General features: G+C 44.9%; 1 protein-coding gene across 2 annotated transcripts in view; it reads right to left on the reverse strand.

The window, feature by feature from the left end:
* LOC146829692 (serine protease 23-like) overlaps positions 1-23,790 on the reverse strand; it is a 1,412,546-nt gene that overhangs the window by 263,048 nt on the left and 1,125,708 nt on the right. For both annotated transcript variants that reach the window (XM_085608396.1, XM_085608399.1), the window contains exon 11: positions 19,996-20,081. In XM_085608396.1, coding sequence (XP_085464522.1) covers positions 19,996-20,081 — 86 coding nt within the window. The remainder of the gene's footprint in view (positions 1-19,995; positions 20,082-23,790) is intronic.

Below are 23,790 nucleotides of genomic sequence, written 5' to 3' on the forward strand. Positions count from 1 at the left end.
TAAATACCTTGTCAGCTCAAGCAGCAGAGCTCATCGCTCTGACACAAGCCTGTATTCAAGCCACAAATAAGAAAGTCAACATATACACTGATTCACGTTATGCATTCGGAGTTGTACATGACTTCGGCGTGCTGTGGCGAGAGAGAGGTTATTTAACTTCTCACGGTGCCCACATTCAGCACGGACCCCTCATTCATGCCTTATTAGATGCAATACATCTACCCACTGCGATATCAATTATGAAATGTAAAGCTCATACGAAAGTTACTGATATCATTTCCCAAGGCAATGATCTAGCTGACAGAACAGCTAAACAGACTGCTCAAACTCACACATCTGACATGACAAAGACAATAGTTCCGACACCAACACATTGCATGATGGTTAAGGATCCCGCTCTTGACGTAATTGACATACAGACACATGCTACACCAGACGAAATAAAGAAATGGACTGAATTAGGAGGGATCCAAACGGATCAAGGATGGATGACGAAGGAAAAATCTGTATGGTTTCTTCCCGACTCAATGGTCCAAGTTATCATTAATACAATACATAGTCCAGCACACCTAGGAGAAAAAGCTATGCTAGACAGCATTCAACACATTTGGTTTAACAAACATTTACGAGCAGCAGCTAAACAAAAAGTCCGTACCTGTATGATCTGATGTCAGTTTAACCCAGGTAAAAGCATTCCCGTAGAACAGGGTGGATTTCAGCCTCCTGAGCACCCTTTTGAAGTCCTCCAGATGGATTATATCCAGATGGAACGATGTCGAGGATTCAAATATGTTCTTGTAGTTGTCTGTGCTCTTTCCCGTTGGACAGAGGCATACCCGGTTTCAGATTACACTGCCCCGACTACTGCCAAACAGTTAGTTCGAGAATTCTTCCCACGGTACGGTTTACCACGTGTTGTCTACTCAGATAACGGCCAGCCGTTCTCATCCGAACTAATGAAACACGTTTCACTTCTGTTAGGCTATCAATGGAGATTTCACTGTGTCCGACACCCCGAGGCAGCAGGTCTCGTGGAACGACATAATCAAACTCTGAAAATTAGATTGTCCAAAATATGTAGAGAGAAAGGTGTCGACTGGGTAGTAGCCTTACAAGTTGCACTCTTTTACATGAGAATGGTAGCACACTCTCGAACAGGGCTATCCCCTTATGAGGTGATCTTCGGTAGACCACCAAATATGTGGGGGACGCCTATACCTCGCAAAATCAGTGATGTTGACTGTAATATGCTGACAGATTACTTGGCTTCCTTGATGTCTGCACTACAATCTTGTCGTTCACAGGTAGCTGCAGCCTTTCCCGACAACACCGAGGTGAAACCCCATGACGTAATTCCCGGGGACCTGGTGTTAGTGAGGAACTTTGACCGGAAGTCTCAGCTGGATCCTAGGTGGAAATCGCCTCAACTCGTACTGTTAACCACGAGGACAGCCGTGAAGATCGAAGGTCGAAAAGGCTGGATACATTCAAGTCATATCAAGAAATTTCATGGATTACCATCCGATATAGAGACTAAACCCTGTATTTCCTCAAAGACAGACTCAAAGCTCCCCTTGGTTGAGCAAACGAACTCAGAACTATATAGACTAAAATTGAGGTCCAATAAGTCAGACAATTTGATTGTTTAAGTCCTCTCCAAGGTGAATCGGTTGAATTTGTCTCTGACATGTATCCTCTGGACCGGAATAGAGAAAGAAATAATCAAATCCAGTTGAAAAAACATGCGTACTGTAAATCACTGCGTAGTCATTGCACAGTGACGTTATTAATTCTGTTTTTCTTATGTCTTTTAATAATCGCTGCAAGTATATTATTGCACATATATTATCCTATTTCTAAACATGTTTACAATGTTACTGCTGAACATTCTTTTAGTGAATTACCCCCGCATGAGTTGTCCTATAGATTTGCGCTGCGCAATAACACTTTTATTAGTATGTTACATCATTCCCATCAGGCTAGCAATGCTACAAATTGTTGGATATGTGGCCGACTCCCTCCCTATCAGAACTATAAGGGAACTCTGCCTCTCTTTCCATATCCGTTCACACACAATGGCTCCTGTGGAGCATGGTTTAGTTTAATTAATTCCCTAGATTCGAATTCCGCAGTTTATCAAGACAACTGGGTTTGGGGAAACGTGAACTTAGTCTTGCTTAAAGTCTGTTACCCTAACAAGGAGGGACTTCCCAAAAGAACAGGAACTGATCTAGAAAATGAAGTATATGGATTAGGTAATTTCACGCTTAATCTCATGATCCTGAATGTTGAATCCGAAGCTGCACCAATTTTGCCCGCTATGTCAGTATTTCCAGTTAAAGGTGAATTGTGTATAAGAAAGAATGGCTCCATACACATGGGCCATAGTAAATGCACCACTATAATAGAATTCAGTGATCAAGGCAAATCTACATTTAGAGCTTCTCGCCATTCCTACTTTGTATGTGGTCAGACTGCATATATACGTCTGCCTCTAGATTGGGATGGTACCTGTTACATCGGATTCCTTTTGCCACCTGTTTTCCTAGCTCCTCCTGATTATCATAGAAATACTCATTTAGTACACAATAGACAGCGGAGAGATCTCCCAATAGTCGACTACACTGAAACAGCATGGGAAAAATACACAGATTTCAATAAAGGTCTCTTTCCCTATATAGGTACAGTCACTAATAGTAAGCTGATACGTAGATTAACCAGAACCCTTGAAGCAGTAGTGAACGAAACTATTTCCGCCTTAGGCAATTTAACAGAAGAGCAGTCTGCTATGCGGATTGTTGTGCTTCAAAATCGTCTTGTCCTTGACGTCATTCTGGCCGATAGGGGCGGAGCTTGTAGGGTCATCGGATCAAGTTGTTGCATTTTCATACCAGAAAATTCGCCATCTGTATATAAAGCCATAACTCGCCTTCATAAGATTGTAAGCCAGATACACCAGAATCCAGGCACCTGGACTTGGTCCGGTTGGTTTTGGAGTGTATTATCAACCTTTGGATGGAGGGTCCTATCCTTCCTAGGTATTGGCTTTCTCATACTATTCAGTTGCTGCTTATGCCTACAATGTGGACCAGCGATTTGTGGTCTGTGTGCCACATCGTGTATTCCACCACCAAGATTTCATTCATCCCGGAAGAAGAAAGAAGAACAAATGATGCTATATGAACAGATCAACGGATTGATGAAGATTGATATCTCTTAAGGGCAAGTAGGGGACAAGGAGGGAATGTGGAAATATGGATTTTTATGATCAGTTATGTCCCCTATCTTGGACCCCAACGGTTTCATGTATAAATCACAAGTACATGTATGTTTCCTCCAGTTCCAGTTATGAAGACGCAAACACATGTGCGTCCACCGTCAACATGTCCTCTTTCAGATCAGCCATGAATGGGCCGGATATTCTATTCCTAAGTATGAAAGGCCACCGGCTTTATATGGTTCATTTATCCCATTTCACAGTCCAGGCGAATAGGCCCTGATTTTGCCATTAAGCCCTTTTCCTGCCTTCTGCCTCTGAAAGCTCCAGTCTGAGCTCGCATCTGTATCCATGAACTTTGTCCTACTCCCTGTGCGGCTAACGGTGCCTGACTCGATCTGTCTGCTTGCCAAAAACTGTATTTCACCTTCAAGATTATCTGCTCTGCTCCGCTCCTCACCCAATGCATTCCTGTCTAGTAGTTTAAGTAAACATTCTTCCAGCTACCGAGCAAAAGGCCCGGCTTCTCTGTCTTTATGCAAGTAATTCATAGCCCTGTTACCATGGAATATTCCTACCCCCCTCGCATCTAGTGTAGACACTTAGACGCTTGTACACGCACTAACAGTCAGTATAGTCAGTATAGAATAAGATTCTATCCTCAGAGACCTCTCTTTTTGGATAACATAGTTCTTTAAACATAGGATGTTAGATATGATTTGGGATTAGGTTGACTTGACCCCCCAGACTTCTGTCTCCATATGTAGAGCTAAATGTCAAGTCCCCTTCACCCCCTAGTTGCACGTCAATCACACGTCATGCTGCTGCGCGCGCATCTCTGCCAAGTATTTCTGCTGACATTGCGAAATTCTTTCATGGAACCACCCTATTGTGACATCATACCTGATGACGTTCTTTAAGTTACGCCCAGTTACACCCACTTTAGTTACGCATGTATGTTTTATCTTTGTTATCAACTGTTACGCCTCCTGCATCTGTTTCACTGTAATGCCTATTGTATAAAAATGATTACTTGTCAATAAAGTTAGTCCTTCACTTCCTGAACCTTCGTGGTGATGGAATATGGAGTCCATCAATTCGAATTGATTTTGGAATAAAGCCCGTTCCGAACCTCTAATACCACAGATTCTGCCTCTTATTTTACTGAGCTATTATTATAGATTTTCCGCATCAAATTAAGTTCCGGTAATTAAATTATTTACCACAATGTAACCAGGTATTACTTTTTCTGTTGGAATGTTGCCTTCCTTGAGACTATGCCCCCCCTCCAACCTTCATTTCAAAATCGGATTGATTTCTTTAGCTTATTTTGACAGAATTTTCTTCCGGGTACAAGCGGTTTTGTATTGGGGAAGTGTAACACTCCAGGTACAAGTGCTACGCAGCGACCTTGAGTTCTGTAGAGCATTGAAAGCTTAATGTTACTCACACTAAGGCCTTCATACGTCTTTGAATGCAGTCCCATTTATTTCCACTGTTGCCCTAAACCTTCTTAGATGGACATTATTCCTAATAAATACTCCATAATATTACAGCAGCTAATAAGGCCACTACAGATTTCTTTTTTTTTTTAGTCCTCATTCAACAAATGATGCTCTACATTCAAAGAGGTAGGGCCTAGCCAAACCAGTAAGAGGCAATGAAGGGCCCGGTCACTCCCCAAGGGAGGAGGGATAAAGCTTATCCTCGAGTCAACATAAGATTGTGCCTCCTTGATGGACAATGGCGCCGACTCTTCTACAGGAAAGTGCTGAAGATGGAGTGGCTCCGCCACTAAGACAGCCTGTGTAGCTTGATGGTAATCATTGGACCATGGAACACAGAATTTTGTATCATACCTAGGTGACAATTTCAGCGAGAAAAAAAAAGAGAGAAAAGAAACGAGGTAGCAAAGACAGGCAGGGAAGAGAAAGGGGAAAACTACCGTGGGCGGGGATTATTCATAGATTATGACTATTGATGAGTATCCCCTGGATGAGAAGGGGGAATTTCGTGGGGGCTATACTCAGTGAGATATGCTAGAAACATGCCTCTTAAACCAAACATCCCAAAGCTCCCAGAATTTTGTTTTCTCAACAAGCTTGTTTGCACGATCAAGATGCGAGACCCTCTGTATAGAGCGAATCCATTAACGTTCATTGGGGGACAAAGGGAGGATCCATTTAACACACAATTCCCTCCGTGCCAGAAGGATCAAAACAAAAATTAGAGCCTTCTGGGTATAAAGAGAGCTCCGATTAGTCACCCCACCTGGAATCACTCCAAAAATCACAGAGGACACAGTCAACTCGATCTCTTGACCAATAATAACTGAAATGGTCTTACCCACATTCTGCCAGAAAGACTGGATTGAGGGACACTGCCAAAACATGTGGACCTCGTTCACGTTGTTTTTACCACATTTCAGACATTTCTTTATTGCACCGCTCCCCATCTTCGACAATTTCAGTGGCGTCCAGTATGCCTTATGGACAGTGAAAATATGGTTTCTCCTTAATGGGCCAGCTTTCACATATGACCACAAAAGAGACATAGATACTTGCCCTAAAGTTTTGAGGTCTTCGCCTGGCAGGTCCCTCCTCCGATCTCTGTAAATGGGTTCTGTGTATCCTCTCCGGTTTGGATTAGCATCTAGTACCATTCTGCTACTTCTTTTCGTACTGTGGAACGTGAACAGATCTTGGGCACCAGATCTCGATTCCCTTCAAACTCTTTCACTAGTGATTTTACCCAGCTTAAAATGAGGTAATATTTGAACTTTGCAACCGAGTTCTCGAAAGTCACAGAAAGATTTTGCCATGAAATTAACTCAGTGTCCATGATAAGCTGCCCCCACCTTAGTATCCCGCATGTTCAGAGCGGGACTGCAAATGCGTCTGTTAAGCAGTCCGGAGAGCCTGGGGAGTCCCAAATGGGTGCTGCATCACTATAATAAGGTACTTTTAGTAACAACCTCACCTGAGACCAAACTTTGGTGGCAGCTAGGAGGACTTTCAGCCTCACCTTTTAAAAAAATTTGGGATGAGCAAATTTTATGAGGAATAAATCTGCTTGATTCATAGTGCTCATACTGAGGGCCCCAGAAAAGTGGGGGAAAAGTTGAACTTTTCTTCAGTAATTGTCGAAAATTCTTTAGATGGAAGGTGCAATAATATAGGTAAAGATCTGGAGTAGCAATGTCACCATGAACTTTCTTTCTCCTGAACTTCTTTAACGATATTCTTGGGCTTTTGTTTCCCCAGATAAAACTAGAGAAGACCCCCTGTACTTTCTTAAACCAAATCTTCGCAAATTCTAATGGGATAGTATCAAATAAAAAAGTAAACTTAGGTAGAAATGACATTTTTAAAAGGTTTGATCTACCCAAAATGGAAAGAGGGAGAGTCCCCCATGCTTGTAACTGTAATTTAACACTCGCAGCTACTTTGTCGCAGTTCACCTGCGCTATCTTTTCTATATTGTGGACTATTTGAACACCTAGATATCTTATTACCTGGTTTTTTTGCTGGTTAATTGAGTATCCAGATGCCCTCCCAAAATTCTCCAACTGCTTCCATATCTCAGGAAGTGACTGCTCGAGGTTCCAGTCAAAATCATAAGATCGTCAACTGCCGAGGGAAATGGCTGCACGGTAGCTTCGCTCCGCCGCGCCACTCCCTAAATATCCTGATTTCATATTGTTGCCCCAAACGAAAACGGCTGAAGTGGTGCTCACCTGGCCCCTGCAGTGTGCCCGTCCGCTGTGCCGAAGATTGCCTCGATTGAAGGAGCCTGGACGGAGACAGCCGGCCAGTCCTGTGCAGCGGTGCCGATAGACACGGTGCGTGCTGTATTAGCTCTCGGCCGTGCATGGGTAATCGACGCCGTGGCTGCGGTGTGCATCCTGGGCCTGCTGCCGTGACGGAGGGGCCGTGCTGTGCCTGGGTGCCGGCTGCAACAGAGCCAGTAAGTTTTCTGCCTCCCCACCGCCTCCGCGACGAACTGCCAGTATCAATACATGCCCCGAGGGTGGGCTGCCGCCCGCGTAAACATCGGCGGTGGCGGCCACGGACTTGGGCCTGCTGGGGCCGGCTTGCTGGACCTGGAGCACCCCAATTGACTTTGTCTGCTTGCCTGGGCTTTCCCCCCTCTCTGCATTTGAGGCTTTGCAGACCCTCACGCAGCATTGCACCATTGGCCTTGTTGCTGCACTCTGGCCCTCAACACAAGCCTTTGTATACCGCCGCTGCGGTAAAGATCACTGCATCACAGGGAGAAGCTCCTGAGTCTCTGGGAAGGTCGAGGCCTGGCAAGAGGGCCTCATTGTGAGGGGGGGGGCGCCAGGGAGACACCGGACATTTTACCCTACCGGCGGTGGGGGTGAGAGCTACGTTTTGACCTGGCTGCTCCTCAGTGCAGCATTTGTGCAGATGGCGGAGACGCATTTCATCTGTATGGGGGGAGCAACACTCTTCATTCCATTGGAATCATGTCAAGGCTCGGTGACTGCGGTATACTCCGCGCGGCCGGAGCTGCTACCTGCTTTACATCAGTGGCTCCCCCTCTCTGGGTGTGTTCTTCCTCTGGGACTACATCCATAGGGCTGGGCCTACCTGCCGAAACCCGAGAGGCCGGAGAGGGTTTTGTCCCTTGCGCAGGTGGCGGTGAGTAGCTAGTACGGCCTAGTCCCTCCACTAACCCAGGCTACCTACCTGCTATATCATGACGAGTGGCCGCAGCGGACTTGCCGCGCTCCAAACTAAGCTGGAAAAATATGCGTGGCAGAAAGGCCAGATGAACCACAAACTAACTCCAAACCCAGTGGGCATCAGTCAGACCCCACGCTGCAAAACATTCTAACAGCCATAACGACAGTACGCACCTCCCTGGAAAGCCGCATTGATACTGTTGCTTCAGAGGTCTCCCTGAATAGAGCAGATATGCGGAAAATGGCAGAACTCATCCCCGAAGTTGAAACTACGACCAAAAGACTTAAAGTCCGATACTGACCTTCTCAAACGCCAGGTTGCAGACCTCCAAACCAACCAGGATGTGCTAGAACGATAACTGGATGACGACGAAGGCCGAATGCGCCGCAACAACATTCGCATAGAGGGAGTGCCGGAACGTACCGAAGGACAGGCGCCGGACATATTTGTTGAGGAGTTAATACTTAAGCACCTCCGGCCCAAGGGGCTATCCAACTACTTTTACATCGAACGGGCGTACTGCGTGCCAGGCAGTAGGTCCAAGCCTGGCGCACAGCCTCGGCCTCTGTTGGCAAGAGTGTTTAATTTCCGAGATAGGGATGTCATACTTCAAACAGCGAGAGCGACCCCACCGCTGGTCATTGACGGTAGTAAAATCTCTTTCTTCCCGGACTTCACACTACGAGTCCATAAACAACTTTTATAGGATACCACGCATGGAAAATGTGTCATTTTTTATTCTATGTTTATGCTTGTTTATTCTCTATTTATTGTAATCAAATGATTAATGCAATAAAGTATTTTACTACTACTAAAACACAAACATAAACAACGTTGTAGTTTCTTGGAGGTGAAGCGCGCGTTGCGCAACCAAGAAATCAAGTACGCCATGATGTTCCATGCAAAGCTGCGTGTTGAATCCGAGGGGAAAGGGTGATTCTTTACCAGGCCTGAGGGCGCATGGTACTGGCTCGACGGCTGATGAACGGTCGGCAAATGCAACCGCAATTCCACCGGCGGCACCGGCAGTGAAGTCTGGATCCCCGCCGAGCGGTGACTTGATGACACAGGGCTCGACAGAATAGAGACCGGCGGATTGATAATACGTGGTGGAGGTTTTCGGCCTGTATGACCTATGTTACTCAGCCCCCATAGACATAATGTTGACCGGTTGTGGAACTGTCTTTTATCAGACCTGGGTTTAACTTGAAGTTGTTACCTTTAGATGGGAGGTCATTCTCATTCCTTATGGTGGGGTAGTGTTGGTTTTTTCTACTTGCTGTCATTTGATCTGCTTCCGCCATATGACAGGGGGTCAATGCTAGGGGTGATATGTTCTACAACAACTTTCTGCCCTAGGGAGTGGGGCTGGACCATGTCCCTCATAGTTTTAAGGGTGGGCGAAAGGCACTCTGCAACTTTGGGGTGGCGGGAGGTTCTGTGCCCGTCGTGAAAGGAGGCAGGTTGGTGGGGTGAAGGGCATTGGGGGAGGGGTTGTTATGTAATTTGGTTTGACTGTTTTATTGTGATGGAGGTGACGCAACATATATTCTACATTCAAGTGCATTCAAGGCCCACAGATTCGGCACACTGGACTTTGTTACACACATTTGTGACATGGATAGGCAGGCTCTCACAATACATGTGCACACTATGTCTGAACGCAACATGAATAGAGCCCTCCGCATTCTCACTTGGAATGTTAACAAACGGTGACAAGCTAAAGAGAGGAATCGTACTTCAATACCTCAAGAGACAGGCTCTAGATATCGCCATACTACAAGAGACTCATCTTATTGGTAATACCTGTAAAGCATTAGATCGTTGGGGCACAGGCTAGTGGCACATGCGGGTTTTACATATGGTTCCAGAGGGGCGGGCATTCTCATTCGTAAACAGTGTCCATTCATAATACACAACATTTGGACCGACGACTTAGGCAGATATGCTGCCATATCGGGGGCGTGGAATGGAATGCTCCTTAATGTCCTTTCAATTTATATTCCTCCAGCGCTGAAGACATCCACACTGTCTGACCTGGGTAAATTCCTGTTGGACCTTCCAGCTGGCACATTGGTATTGGGAGGTGACTTCAACCTAGCGGTTGATGGCAAGATAGACCGACGTCCCCCTCGACAAGACCCACAGGACAACTCCCCCCTGAGGGACTTTCTCCTGGCCTTCGGCCTTGTGGATCTCTGGCGCCATTTTCACCACTTGGCTCGGAATTTTACTTTCCACTCCAGTGCTCATGGCAGCCAGTCCAGGATCGACCACCAATTCACACATAGTGATGATCTCGCTTACTTCACTGATGCTAAGCTTCTAGCGTGTGGTAACTCAGACCACTCCCCGGTTCTGGCCCAGTTAGATATACCACAGGGAGACCGCCGCCTCACCCTATCCATAACCCCATGGAGCTTGAAGATCCCACAGGTTAAAAGTACTCTGATCAAGGGTGTAGAACATTACTTTGCTGAGAACACACACTCAGTTCAGTCCCATTGCACGGTATGGGGCGCCTTTGGGGCAGTAATAAAGGGTCAGGCCCTCTCACTAATGGCGGGGCATAAGAAGGAACGGATGGCCAGATTAGAAGTCCTAGAGGAGGAAATCCAGGAATTAAAGAACAAGGTGGCAATACACGACAAGGAACAGCTCACCCACACTCTGAGTATTAAACGTCTGGACTACCGTCAGCTTGCGGCGGAGTCTGCCAAGACAAAACGTGAAGCAACTCTTTATAGGATATATGAATTGGGCGAGGCCACTGGTAAGATGTTGGCATGGTTAGAGAGGCGAGAGACTGCTCAGAGATGGGTGCCCCTTATTGAGACGGACGCTGGCGAATCAGTGACAGACCCGCAACACATTGCTGAGGCCTTTGCCTCCTACTTCGCCTCTATATACTCCTCCTCCACTCATACCACCCTGCAGGACTCGCAGGACCTCCTAGCCACTATTCCGGTAGCTGTACTTACATTGAACGATCGTGCTACCCTAGAGAGAGATCTCACTGAGGACAAACTCACGACGGCCATATGTAGCATCAGGTCAGGCAAGGCCATGGGCCCCAACGGGCTTCCAATAGAGCTTGTTAAGCTTGTGTCCTCCAAGATAACACCCGCTCTACATGCTATGTATTTAGAGATCTCTACCCCCAGAATTGATGCTGGCCTCCATTGCTATCATACACAAGCCGGGCAAAGCGTTGACGAGATGCGAATCCTATCGGCCTATCTCGTTGTTGACAGCCGAGGCTAAAATCTTGGCCAAAGCGTTGACCAATCGCCTATTACCAGTTATAAACCAGCTTGTCCACCCCGATCAGTCTGGCTTTATGCCCGGCCGCAATACGGCTCTTAACCTCCGATGACTCCACGGGGTGATGGGGAGAACTGATACTATCCTGGAGGATGCTGCACTGCTATCACTGGATGCAAAAATGGCATTTGATACTATTGAGTCGCCCTATTTATTCGCCCTCCTCGGTCGGCTGGGGTTTGGACCTCACTTTATACAGTGGGTCAAACTATTGTATTCAGGCCCTATGGCGCAGGTGGTAGTTAACCAGCACACCTCCCGCAGCTTCTGTCTAGAGAGGGGTACCAAGCAGGGTTGCCCCCTGTCACCCCTTAAATTTGCCCTAGTGTTGGAGCCACTAGCGACCTGGGTCAGGGGTGACCCCATGACCAGGGTACCGAAATGGACAGACCAGCATGAGGATAGAATCTTCCTCTATGCTAACGATATCCTGCTATACGTGGCGGCTCCCTTGGCCTCGATCCACAGAATTCTGCACATCTTTGCAATTTTTAGCGCACACTCCGGCTACACCATTAATTGGACAAAGTCTGTTTTGTTCATGCTACGGGGCCCTGTACCACAACTGCCGAAAGACATCAGAATAATGGTCGCCACTGAGGGTTTTTGCTATCTTGGTATTTATATCACTCCGCACCCGGCCAGCTTTTATGATACCAACCTTCAACCTCCATTAGCCAGGTTCCGGAAAGACGTTCTTCATTGGCGGACTTTGCCTCTTACCTTGTTGGGCAGAGGGGCACTGTATAAGATGCTGACTCGCCCGCGTTTCTTGTGCGTCCTACAACATACTTACCATAGCGTCCCCGATGCCTATTTCATCAGCGTGCAGCGTGAGGTTAGAACGCTTTTATGGGACGGGAAATGCCCCAAATAGCAGCACACAAACTGACCAGAGGGTGGTATGATGGGGGGATTGCGTTACCAGACCTGAAACAATACTACTGGGCCGCCCAACTTGTGGAGGTCAATCAATGGGTTTTTGCCCCACATTTCGAGACGGCCTACTGTACAGATAGATGGGTAATGGCTAGGGGTGGATATCAACGTGCACTATATTCTAGTCTCAAAAGACAGCATCTAACAGGCCCCACTGCACACACGGTGGCACTTTGGCACTGCGCAACAAGGAAACTGGGTTGGCACAAGCAAATAACGTTGTTCACACCCCTGTGGGAATCCGAACAGCTCGTTACATTGAGCTGATGCCTGGGCTTTGATAAGTGGGACCTAATTGGCATTTCCACGGTGGGTTACCTATGGAAACGAAATGCTATGGTCTCATTTGCTGATCTTCAAAAAGAATACCAGTTGGCTGAGTCAGAGACATTCCGTTATCTCCAAATACATCATGCAATCACCACTGTTGTCGCTAGCGGGGAGGCATTACCTGAAGCCTCCCCACTGGAGGATAGGCTTCTGACGGACCCCCTAACTCGTAAAGCGATCTCGCTCACCTACCGCAAACTACTAAACAATATGCCCGACCCACTGATACGTCTTCGACAGCTGTGGGAAACAGACCTGGGAAGTTTAGAGGACGATGACTGGCAAGAAGCAATTTCCTCCCCTCTGGAGGTTGCCATCCCAATGCGTTTACGACTCACTCAGCTGAAAATTCTACACAGAACATATCTATCAGCTCACATACTGGTCAGGATGGGTAGTCGCTCGGATCCTCGTTGTCTCAAAGGATGCATATCCAAGGGTACCTTCTTTCATATAATCTGGGAGTGCCCAAAGCATTAACCTTATTGGGGGAAAATTGTCTCAACACTGGCGAGGGTGTGTGGGAAGGCCATCGTTCACTCCCCGGGACTGTGTTTACTAAATGTGTGGGATGCCACAGACCTGACTCATACAGAGCGCACATGCGCGTCCCTGGGGTTCGTCCGGGCTAAACGAAACATAGCTCAGAGGTGAGGATCCGGAAGTCTACCTAAATATTCAAAGCGGGCTAAGGATATGGACAATGCCATGATCGCAGAGAAGGACGTGTTTAAGCATAGAGGTTGTCCCTCGAAATAGGATCATAAGTGGGCGACCTGGAACAAATCCCTTGGGGAAATATGTGTCTCTCCGATTGAATTGCGGGGAAATGTCTTGAATGGAGATTCTCTTATTGCCTCATGTCATATTACAATGTGCTCTCATTTGTAAACTTGCTCATGTATCATTCTTTCTCCATGCTATTGCTATGTGGCTTTGTGACCTATCACCATACCATCACAACTGTTTAATAAAAAGATCTAATTAAAAAAAAAAAATCATAAGATCATCAGCATACAACCCTATTTTCTTTTCCCAGCCATTGCAGCTGAAATGGTAAATATCCTGACAAGCTCTTAATTTACATGTCTGTGGTTCAACATATATGGCCGAAAGAGGGCATCCCTGGCTGGTCCCCCTGCATATTTTTATTTGCCTTGTTAGATTTCCATTGACAAGGACCCTGGTAGATGGATTTTTATACAGGGCCCTAACCGCTGCTATAAAGGTTTCCACTACATTAAAATGCTGAATCGTTTTATGTAGGAAAGGCCAGCTGACCCTGTCGAACGCTTTTTCAGCGTCAAAAGTCATTACCGCTAGTGGGATCTTATATTCTCTTGCCATATCAATTGCCCCGATTAAATCATGTGTTAATTCATGAAGTTGCCTCCTCTTCATAAATCCCTTTTAATGTAATGTATTAATGATCCTGCTACCTTATCTAAACTTTTAGTTAAGATCTGGGTGTATATTTTTTGGTTGCTACTGAGAAGGGAAATAGGCCTGTACAACTCACAAGACCTCGAGTTCTTGTTCAGTCTCAAGATAATAGTTATAGTGGCTTCATCCCAGGATGCAGGGAGGTCTTGGGAAGATATAAACGCAGAACTAAACAGTAGAAGCAGGATTGGCGCTAGCACTTCTTTTAAGAAGTTATATATTTCATTTAGGATGGAATAAGGGCCAACAGTTTTCCCTTTCTTTAGGATGGTGATAATTCAAAGTATTTCCTCCAAAGTAATGGGGTTACTCAAGTTGTCTTTTTCTGAGTTCAGAAGCACGGGGAGTTCCAGATTTAAGAAAAAGTCTTCCACGAGTTCTTCACTCAATGTTGAGTCCTCCGAGTAAAGATCTTGGAAGAATTGAGCGAAGGCTTCCTCAATCCCAATATCCTCAGTGATGATATTTCCAGAGGTCCGGCATCTAAGGTCTTTTATCATATGCCTAGACTGGTCCGCCTTAGCTTTCTATGCAAGAAGTTTGCCACACCCTTCCCCATATTCATGGTGGGACAACCTACTGGCTTCCCACTTCCTTTTAACTATTGCTTCAAGATAATCAGTCAGATCGTGTTTTGCCATAATTAGTTTTTGTGTAATATTTAAATCATTAGGTGTTTGATCTATCCCCACCTAATTTGTATATATTGCAGCTTCAAGAGTTCTGATTTCTTCTCTCACTTTCTTATTTTGAGCGATAGACAAGGAAGGTCAGGTACCGCTTAAGAAAGCCTTATATGCGTCCCATACAATATGAGGGGGTGCAGAGTTTGCATTAAATAGGAAAAACTCATTTGTAGCTGTTTTCAACTTTTCAATTACTGATGGTTCCAAAAGTAACGAGCGGTTTAATGTCCATCTATGAGAAGGGGGACTCTTCGCAAGAGTAATTTCCAAAACTACAGCAGAATGGTCAGAAAAATGTTCTGGGATATGGCTGACCTTTGTCGTGTTTTTGCTAGTGGAAAGATCTACCAGGAAAAAAATAAATCCTGGAGCGATGCCCACATTTTTTGTTGTGGAAAGTAACATTTCCCCCGCATGTCCCAGCCTTATGTCCCATCACTCTCCATATGTCTAGGAGCCCTATGTCTGTCATCAGCTGTTTCAGGGCAGTTCTCATAATTTGAGTTGCCACTGCTGCTCTTTTAGCTGTTGAGTCCTGCCCTGGGTCCAAGAATATATTAAAATCACCACCCATTATAATAGTGTCTCTAATGTCAATTAATTGAAGAAACAAAGTATGTAGGGGGCCGGATCCTCTAGGTTGGGGCCATAATAGCCCACAAAAGGTCAGCCAGGAGCCATTAATTTTAGCCCTCGCAATTGCCCACCTACCAAGTGGATTCATAACACAATCTCCAAGTATTGCTTGGGTGTTTTTATTTTTAAATAATGGCAACCCCTTTTATTGAGCATGTCTGAGTGGTGCAAAAACAATGTTCTATCCATTTCTTGTTTTTGAGTATCGCTGCCCACTCCTCTTTACGTAGATGTGACTCTTGTATAAATAAGACATCATGGTCTGAAACCCTCATATATTCTACATTTTTTCTTCTTCTAGAAGGGACCCTGATACTATTTAAGTTCCATGATAAGATTTTCAAAACTTTTGGCCTCTCAGGCCTTCCTGAATCCGTCATAGAAATATAAGTAAATACCAAGTGACCTGAGAAAGCCTGGTGGTGCTATACATGATTAAAGAAATTGCTGGTTGATATGGGCCAATTAAGTATGTTTTAATTTTTTTATTCTTGAATGAGGACATTTTTTTTCTTTTTTCCCACATGTTCCCCCATCCAGTGCATAAAATCAAAACCTTTATTTTTTGTATTTTACTTTTACTCCTTTATTGTATACTCCTGCTTTGAGCCCCCCATCAAGCCTCACTTCAATAATTAAATATGTTTTAAAGTTGACTAGGATCCCTCTCGAGTTTTTTCTTCCCTGGTCTCTTAGTGAAAGGGTCTCGGTGGCTTCTCTGTATGTCATCTTCCAGGGATTATTTCTCTATATCTGGGTGGAGTTCTCCAAGTAGACAAATAACAAAGAACCTTATGTTCCCCCCTCAAGGTCTTCTGGAATATTTAAAATCCTAATATTATTTCTTCTGGCGCTATTCACTAGGCTTTCTAGTTTATCTGTCAGTTCTCTGTCACTTTGTTTTAGCCTCGTGACCTCAGATGTATTTTTATCAACTTGTTTCGAGAGGTCTTCCACAGCCGTCTCTGCAACTCCAACTTTTGGAACAGTGTTATTTCCCGCCTCCATTCCCTCAATATTTACTATACTGAGCTGATTACCAGTATTCTTGGCGGTAGGGCCAGCACTCGTGCCCGCGGCGTCGAAGAGGTAGAGGTACAAGTAGCTTGAGTATCCTGAGTGGGCAGAGTGGGTTGGGTAGGCTCAGAAGATTGAGCTTGAACCTTAAAATGAGTGCGAAGTGAGGGCGTAATTTGGATATTGGCCGGTTTGTTTCTGGGCAGCTTTTTACCCGCAGTTGAAAAAGTCTTTAATACTGACACATTTTTGTTTTGTGAGGGGGGGGGGGGACGAGTGCGGGAATCTGTTTTTTTGGGGGGGGGTTAGTTTGTAGTACTAGGGAAGTAGCTGCCTTGGTCAGAACCTCAGGAGGGGACCGACCTTGGTCCCAAATACCTCGACTTCTGAGGGTGTACCTATTAAGCCTATTAATCTCACCCATGTACAGCTCACCGGGATCCTTCCTCCTAGAAGCTTGCTGATCTTCACCACTGAAGCCCTTCCCCACGTTAGTCAGAGACCCCCAATCCCCCTTCTTCCTCCTCCTTACCAGGGTCATTGGGCAGAACTGTGCGTCAGACAGATTTTATTCCAGAAGCTGTTCTGCTGCTGCTGTATTGATGAAATTAGTTCACTGAAACGTGGACCAAGACGCCCGGAGCTACCACCAGGCTCCTGCTCCCCCAGAAGCCAACTCTCACGTGGCGCGCCGGCCTCTAGCGATCCGTACCGCAGCCTTCGCCCATAGACCGCCCGCGGCGGCCCCACTGCCACCGCCGTCACCTCCATACGAAGATACGAGCCGGAAAAATTAGCCCGACACAGTCCCGCTTCTCCCCCCGAGACCGTCTACATCCGGATCCGAGCGGTACAAAAGGGGGTGGTGATGGACGGAGTATCAGAACCAATCAAACACTCACACCCAGTCAACAGATCTGGGTTTGATCCATCACCGTTCTTTAGCCCACTCTGCCACCCCAGTTCAGACATGGCCATATGCAAATCAGTCTGACCCTGTGCCTCATGGGAACAGTCCAGCCCGAACTGCCAAGCCATGCCTTCCCTGGACCGGAAACAAGCTTCCTAGGACCGGTTTCTGGCATTTCAGCCGTCTTCAGCCAGGCTTGCTTGAATCCAGTGGCAAAGTGAGCAAGGGACTCACGTCTGAGCATACCCTGCCAACTTATGGCGAACAAAGCGGTACAAAAGGGGGTGGTGATGAACCAATCAAACACTCACACCCAGTCAACAGATCCGTCCATCACCACCTCCTTTGTTCGCCATAAGTTGGCAGGGTATGCTCAGACATGAGTCCCTTGCTCACTTTGCCACTGGATTCAAGCAAGCCTGGCTGAAGACGGCTGAAATGCCAGAAACCGGTCCTAGGAAGCTTGTTTCCGGTCCAGGGAAGGCATGGCTTGGCAGTTCAGGCTGGACCGTTCCCATGAGGCACAGGGTCAAACTGATTTGCATATGGCCTTGTCTGAACTGGGGTGGCAGAGTGGGCTAAAGAACGGTGATGGATCAAACCCAGATCTGTTGACTGGGTGTGAGTGTTTGATTGGTTCTGATGCTCCGTCCATCACCACCTCCTTTTGTACTGCTTTGTTCGCCATAAGTTGGCAGGGTATGCTCAGACGTGAGTCCCTTGCTCACTTTGCCACTGGATACAAGCAAGCCTGGCTGAAGACGGCTGAAATGCCAGAAACCGGTCCTAGGAAGCTTGTTTCCGGTCCAGGGAAGGCATGGCTTGGCAGTTCGGGCTGGACCGTTCCCATGAGGCACAGGGTCAAACTGATTTGCATATGGCCATGTCTGAACTGGGGTGGCAGAGTGGGCTAAAGAACGGTGATGGATCAAACCCAGATCTGTTGACTGGGTGTGAGTGTTTGATTGGTTCTGATGCTCCGTCCATCACCACCTCCTTTTGTACTACATCCGGATCCGGGTAATTTGTGCTTAACTGCCGAGAAGCGGGAGAGAGTCCGCGACCGCTCAAGCTGGCAGCTGCCATGTTCCCCCCTGAAGGCCACTACAGCTTTACCTGTACCTGATCAGCTTAGTTAAAGGGTTGCCTCTGATTTACTCAATATGACTTTGGTAGCTTTGTGCTTCTTTATTTGTTACAGGTTGTTGTGCTTTGAGGGTTTATGATACTATACCAGCTTTCAGACTGCTGGCATGGACATGTAGCACCGAGGACATTTAACATTATGATGCTTAAGTAAGCAAAATTTGTAATAAGCTTTCTCTAACCTCTTCGCTGCGGCGCAAATTCCGCCGCAGCGCTGCCGCAGTGCTGGACATTCCATTCGTGGGCGGAGTCATGACGTCTCCCGGCCGTCGTCCGCACACGCCCATTGTGACTCATGACGGCCGGGAGACGTCATGAGCATGGAAGAGGTTAATATCTGCCATCAATGATCCCACCATCTCTTCATGAAAATATTGAGAAAGCAACTTGCTGTTACATTACCCTCAGAATTTTTCCCGTCTAACCTTCTCACATTTGTTTTGTTCAAAGTTCATTTCAAATGTACTAACACTCACTTGTTGAATGATCATTTACAAAAAAGTTACAGATAAAGAGTACTCTTAATTTGATGGTGGGTCAAAGGAGATGGGGAGGGGAAGGGCTACACTGTGTCAGTGCCTCCAGATCATATTGAATGCCTCTTAAAACAGCAACTCCAAATCTGACTGTTTCGTTTTTGACAAATCCAGCCTTGACCGACTGTTAGCAGATGTACAACTTAATTAAATAGCTTGTTTTTGACACCTTCGTTAGATCACTTGACCAGATCTTACCTAATGACTTTTTTAGGTCGAGCCTGGGCAGTGCATGCGCTGCTCTGTGAGGCATGTTGTATTTTAGAATGGACTTGAAGCTCCGCCCAGTCTCTGCCCATATTTGTCATTGGCTTGTGTCATTATCCTTTGTAAATGCTGGCTTCTAATTCGTTAATAGGCTTGTTAGTCCCTCCTTAGTACCGCCTTGTCTTCATTTGTAACCTCCCATAAGGACTGGCCCTATTAGTTCTGTTGTTACAGGGTATGTCTTATTTAGTCTGTAAGCACTATTTTCTTTAAATGAGTTTCTTCTACTGCAGGCACAAGATTCAGCACGCCATGCACGCTTTCACTTTCCAAGCAGCCCTTGACAATGATGGCTGCTTCTTTGAAGTGAAATAGGTCTCGCATTTACAAGAGTTTGAGCTAATGGCATTGTAAATGACAATGCCTTTTACTTATGTGTTAATTATCAAAACAGATAAATACAAGGCATTGTAATTTACAATGGCAATAGCTTAAACTCTCGCAAATGCGAGACCTATTGCATTGCAAATGCTTGTTTTCTCTGCTCATGCTAAGTTATGCCAGTCTGACAATTACCTTTCCATAATACTTTATAATAAGATGCAGTGCCACAAAATAAAATCTAAAGAATAGTTTGGCATACATCTGTTTAATATAATATGCTTTTAGATGAACATATACATATTTGTAAAAAAAAAGAATAGCGGTAGTTCTTGTGTTAAAAAGAAGTGTTGCAGGATAACCCGCTCATGAAGAACACTATGATGGAAAAGTAACTGTCCCACCTTTTATGGTGGAAGGCAATTAGGGCTAGACTAGACTGGAACGTACATGGCAGGGTTATTAACTTAAGGACTACAATGATGTAAGTATTGAGAATGCAAAATGTTTTCACCTGAGCCAAAAGGAGCTCTCGTCATACTTCTTGTGTTCATATGTCTCTATTCCAAAGTTGTAGCAGAGAATTGATAGATAAGCTGACTGAAAGAAAAAGTGTAAAGATATTACCTATAAATATATAAAAAGGTATAATCTGGTACAATTAGTACTGCACACTGTGAAACAATGTTACCATTGATGACAATGGAGCAACCTGGGAATTATTTACATTAACCACATGAGGTGCAATGGTAAAATGTTAACCTTCACTAGATTGTGAAAGGAGCACAATCCTGCTAAAGGCAAAACCTGGATATTCTCTCATCTAAATAATATTCTGACCAAGCTGTGACTCAAATAAACACCACAGATTTAAATCACCAAATGCTTTCTTTTTTAAACAATTTCTGACAACAGGATAAGGCCTCACACATTTATTGTCCTTTAATTTAAAAAGACACTATGTGCCTAATTTTGAGTTTGACAGTCATGGTACTCTGTCACAAATGTTTCTGTGCATCACCACCAGCACGGATTCGGACAGATAAAATGAATATTGACTTACCCTCCCCAAAACCTAGGAGAAAACTCCAGGGTGTGAAGGTCATTCGTTTTTTTGCTTTTCAGAATTACATTCCTATTTTTGGAGTTTGTTTCTGATAAACAAAAAGGTTTGGTGAATGGTCACCTAACAGACTGTGCCTGTCCATCAAACTTGTAATACCTTCAGATAAACTGTTGTTACAGTGGATTCTCTGAAGGTACAGATATCACTGCTGGGCAGGCTGTAATCTCTAAATTTGCAGGCGGTAGTCTGCCAGAGGGGAAGTCTGCCACAGTGACAGGGCCCATTTATATATCTTCTATTTTTAATGTGTGCTTGCCTACAAACTCTATTATCTCTTTTTATTAGAAAGTGTGAAGTTTAGGCACACACAGTAGTGGTAGCATCACATGTTCCCATTATATCTAGACTGACAAATTGCCATTATTTATGTTATGGTTCCTGCCATGTTAATATGGATGCTTACTGTGGAAGCTAAAATGTCAACATGTGAATCAAGATGACAAATGTATCACTATACTTATTTTGTCTTCTTGGGACTCTAGTGGTGGCAAACTTATAAAAATGAGAGATAAATCAGTGTTCATTACTGTGACTCTTCACACTACAACCGTTGGTATAAAGCCATCAAGGATTCCTTTCCGAGAGCCACGCTTGAATTTGTGGTTGTCTCCTTTTCAATACAAAGTCTATAGTCAGTACCTTGAGCTTCAGGTGGGCATTTGAAACCCAGGTTTTGGAAGTGCAGAAGAGGTTTCTTAGGTTATCACTACTGTTGCACGATTAAACCTTCTGATAAAGGTGGTTCTCATTTGCATAATGAAGTATTTTAATATATTTTGGCAGAGAATAGTACTTTAAGTATAGCCATTGAGAGTTTTTTTAATGACAGGATTGAATCTTGCAATACACTGAAGGTAAGGGAAATTAAGATTTGAGGTATTCCTACGGACAGGCTGGAACCGGTTAACCAAGTAGGAGGCAGATCACTGCAGGACAATGTCATCAAAGTCCATTTAAAATGAAGAGGGTGCTGAGCAGGCCTTGACTATCAACGCTGTGTACAAGGGTCCAGAGAGATCTAGGACAATGAGGAGCCAGGTATCATAGCTGTTGGTGATGCATTTTGCATCGTTCACCAGCGGTATGACAGTTGAGTCAAAACATATTGTGGCATGAAGGAGGATAGTCTTTTTGATCTTCTTGGTGACTTTGCTCAGGAAGCTGGTTGACGTGGTAAATGAGAGACTGTCCAGGTCAAGATTGGTCATTTTCAGTTGGAAGATGGAGAGGAAATAAAGTCACCCAGTTTTGAGGGAATCAGGAAGGATGCCTTCGGTGTGGGTCAGATTAACTGTGATATGTGAAGTAACAGTGGTTAGTGCACACATCGCAATTATAAGTTGCATGATGAACCCCTTACCCAGGTAAAACTTGTGAAAATTTACTGAAGAAAAAATGACCAATAAATAATGGGGAAGGAGAATTTTAGTGTGGTAAGAACCACAATCAGTAAGAATTGCCCCGTGTTCAGGGCAATAACCATAACTGGAGGCTACTAACCACACCTCATAAATTCTGATCCCTGCAGCGTCTGAATGCATCAGGTTCGATACCTATTGAAACATTTTCTGGGTTGACCATAATGAGCACCCTAGGTTATGGTCTGTGCGGGTCCAAAATCCTTTTCATTGTTGGCCTCCACAAGGTACAATCAATACATGTCATCATATGAAGTGCTCTTGAGCGAGTTGGAAAGTTGTGTAAGGTCTTCAATGATGAGGTTTGAGAAAGGCGTCCATTTGGCAATGCAGCATGCTGGATTGTGATAATGATAACTGGAGTTTCCATATCATTGGTGTGTTTCCCGAACGTCTTGATTATTATGGCGGTATTGACTGCTTTTGACTACCCTTTGAAGGTTATCTGTGGATGGTCCTGTTTGGAACTGTGTTTAATGGCCATGAATATGGCATTGCTTCTGTTGAAAGCTTTGGTGATATTCTTTCAGCAGTAGAATACCTTGGCTTCCTTGATGAATCTTCTCCTTCTTTTGCTGACAGCGCTCTGAGCCTTCAGGTCTTCCAAGAGATGTGTATATCACAAAGGACCCTATGAACACAGCGTTTTTAACTTCGATTCTTACCTAATCGAAATTGGGAAATCGTATTTCTAATGAACTAAACAATATATTTTTAAATATTGATTCCTAGTGGGGTTGTAAATTGGCCTACTTCATGAATATTAATGAGGTAGGTACCAATTTGTGACCCGCTAGGAATCACAGCAATCACAGGGATGTTGGCCTGCTGGGGTCTGCACCCAACATGTTTGTGATAGCTTTCTAATAAAACAAACTTTTTTATGTGAAATGCAGTCCAGTTTCCTTTAAGGAAAACAGTGTGTGTTTGAAAAGAAAAAGAAAACTTTTAGGTTTCATTTTTTTATTAGCAGGTAGAGGTCCCTGGGACCACTGCCTGTCCCTGATAAATATTTTGTTAAATATTCTCAAATGGGAACACGCCCCTTCCACATACCGAATCGTACAACAAATTGCAATCCAGTAGCAAGTTACTGAATGACAATTTGGATTTTTTTACATTTCAAAGTGCTTTTTTACAATCACAAATGGCCCGATTCTGCGACCTCCAAAAAAGATTTGTACATAAGTCCCCAAATCCTTTCTTGTCTTCAGATGGCTAGTCTACTGACCTTGAGCTACAGGAGTATAATGGAGGCTGCAAGCTGGGCTTCAATTTGTGAGTTTTTAGAGGGCAAAGGTCTCACTAGTGGCTTAGAGTATGGGGCTAAGTCTGGTGCTGATGACCACACAGGAATAGAGGAGGTTGCAAGCAAATAAAAATTGTGGTACTGATATGAAGGTCCTTAAAGGTCCGCATTTGCTGTAGCTAACGTGGAGATAGGGAGTGATGTATGAAAGCTTGAACTGGATTGTGGTTTGGAGTATGAAGTGAAGCTTGCCACTAATGACCAGTAAGGGGTTGAGGAGATTGCAAGCAAATTCCAGTTGTGCAGAATGGTACTGATATAAAGGTCATAAAAGTGGCATCATTGCTGTAGTTCACATGGTGAGCGAGTACGAAATGTAAAAGTGTCAACTGTATTGCAACGTGATCTGTGGCAGTGGTGTGTGTCTGGTAAGGATTGGCACTGAAGAGCAGATAAGGTCCACAATATTGTCCTTCATATGGGTGGTAAGAAAGTGGAGAAGAAAGAACATGAAAG

The sequence above is a fragment of the Triturus cristatus genome, chromosome 5_2 (genome assembly GCF_964204655.1).
Source record: "Triturus cristatus chromosome 5_2, aTriCri1.1, whole genome shotgun sequence".
NCBI classification, from domain to species: domain Eukaryota; kingdom Metazoa; phylum Chordata; class Amphibia; order Caudata; family Salamandridae; genus Triturus; species Triturus cristatus.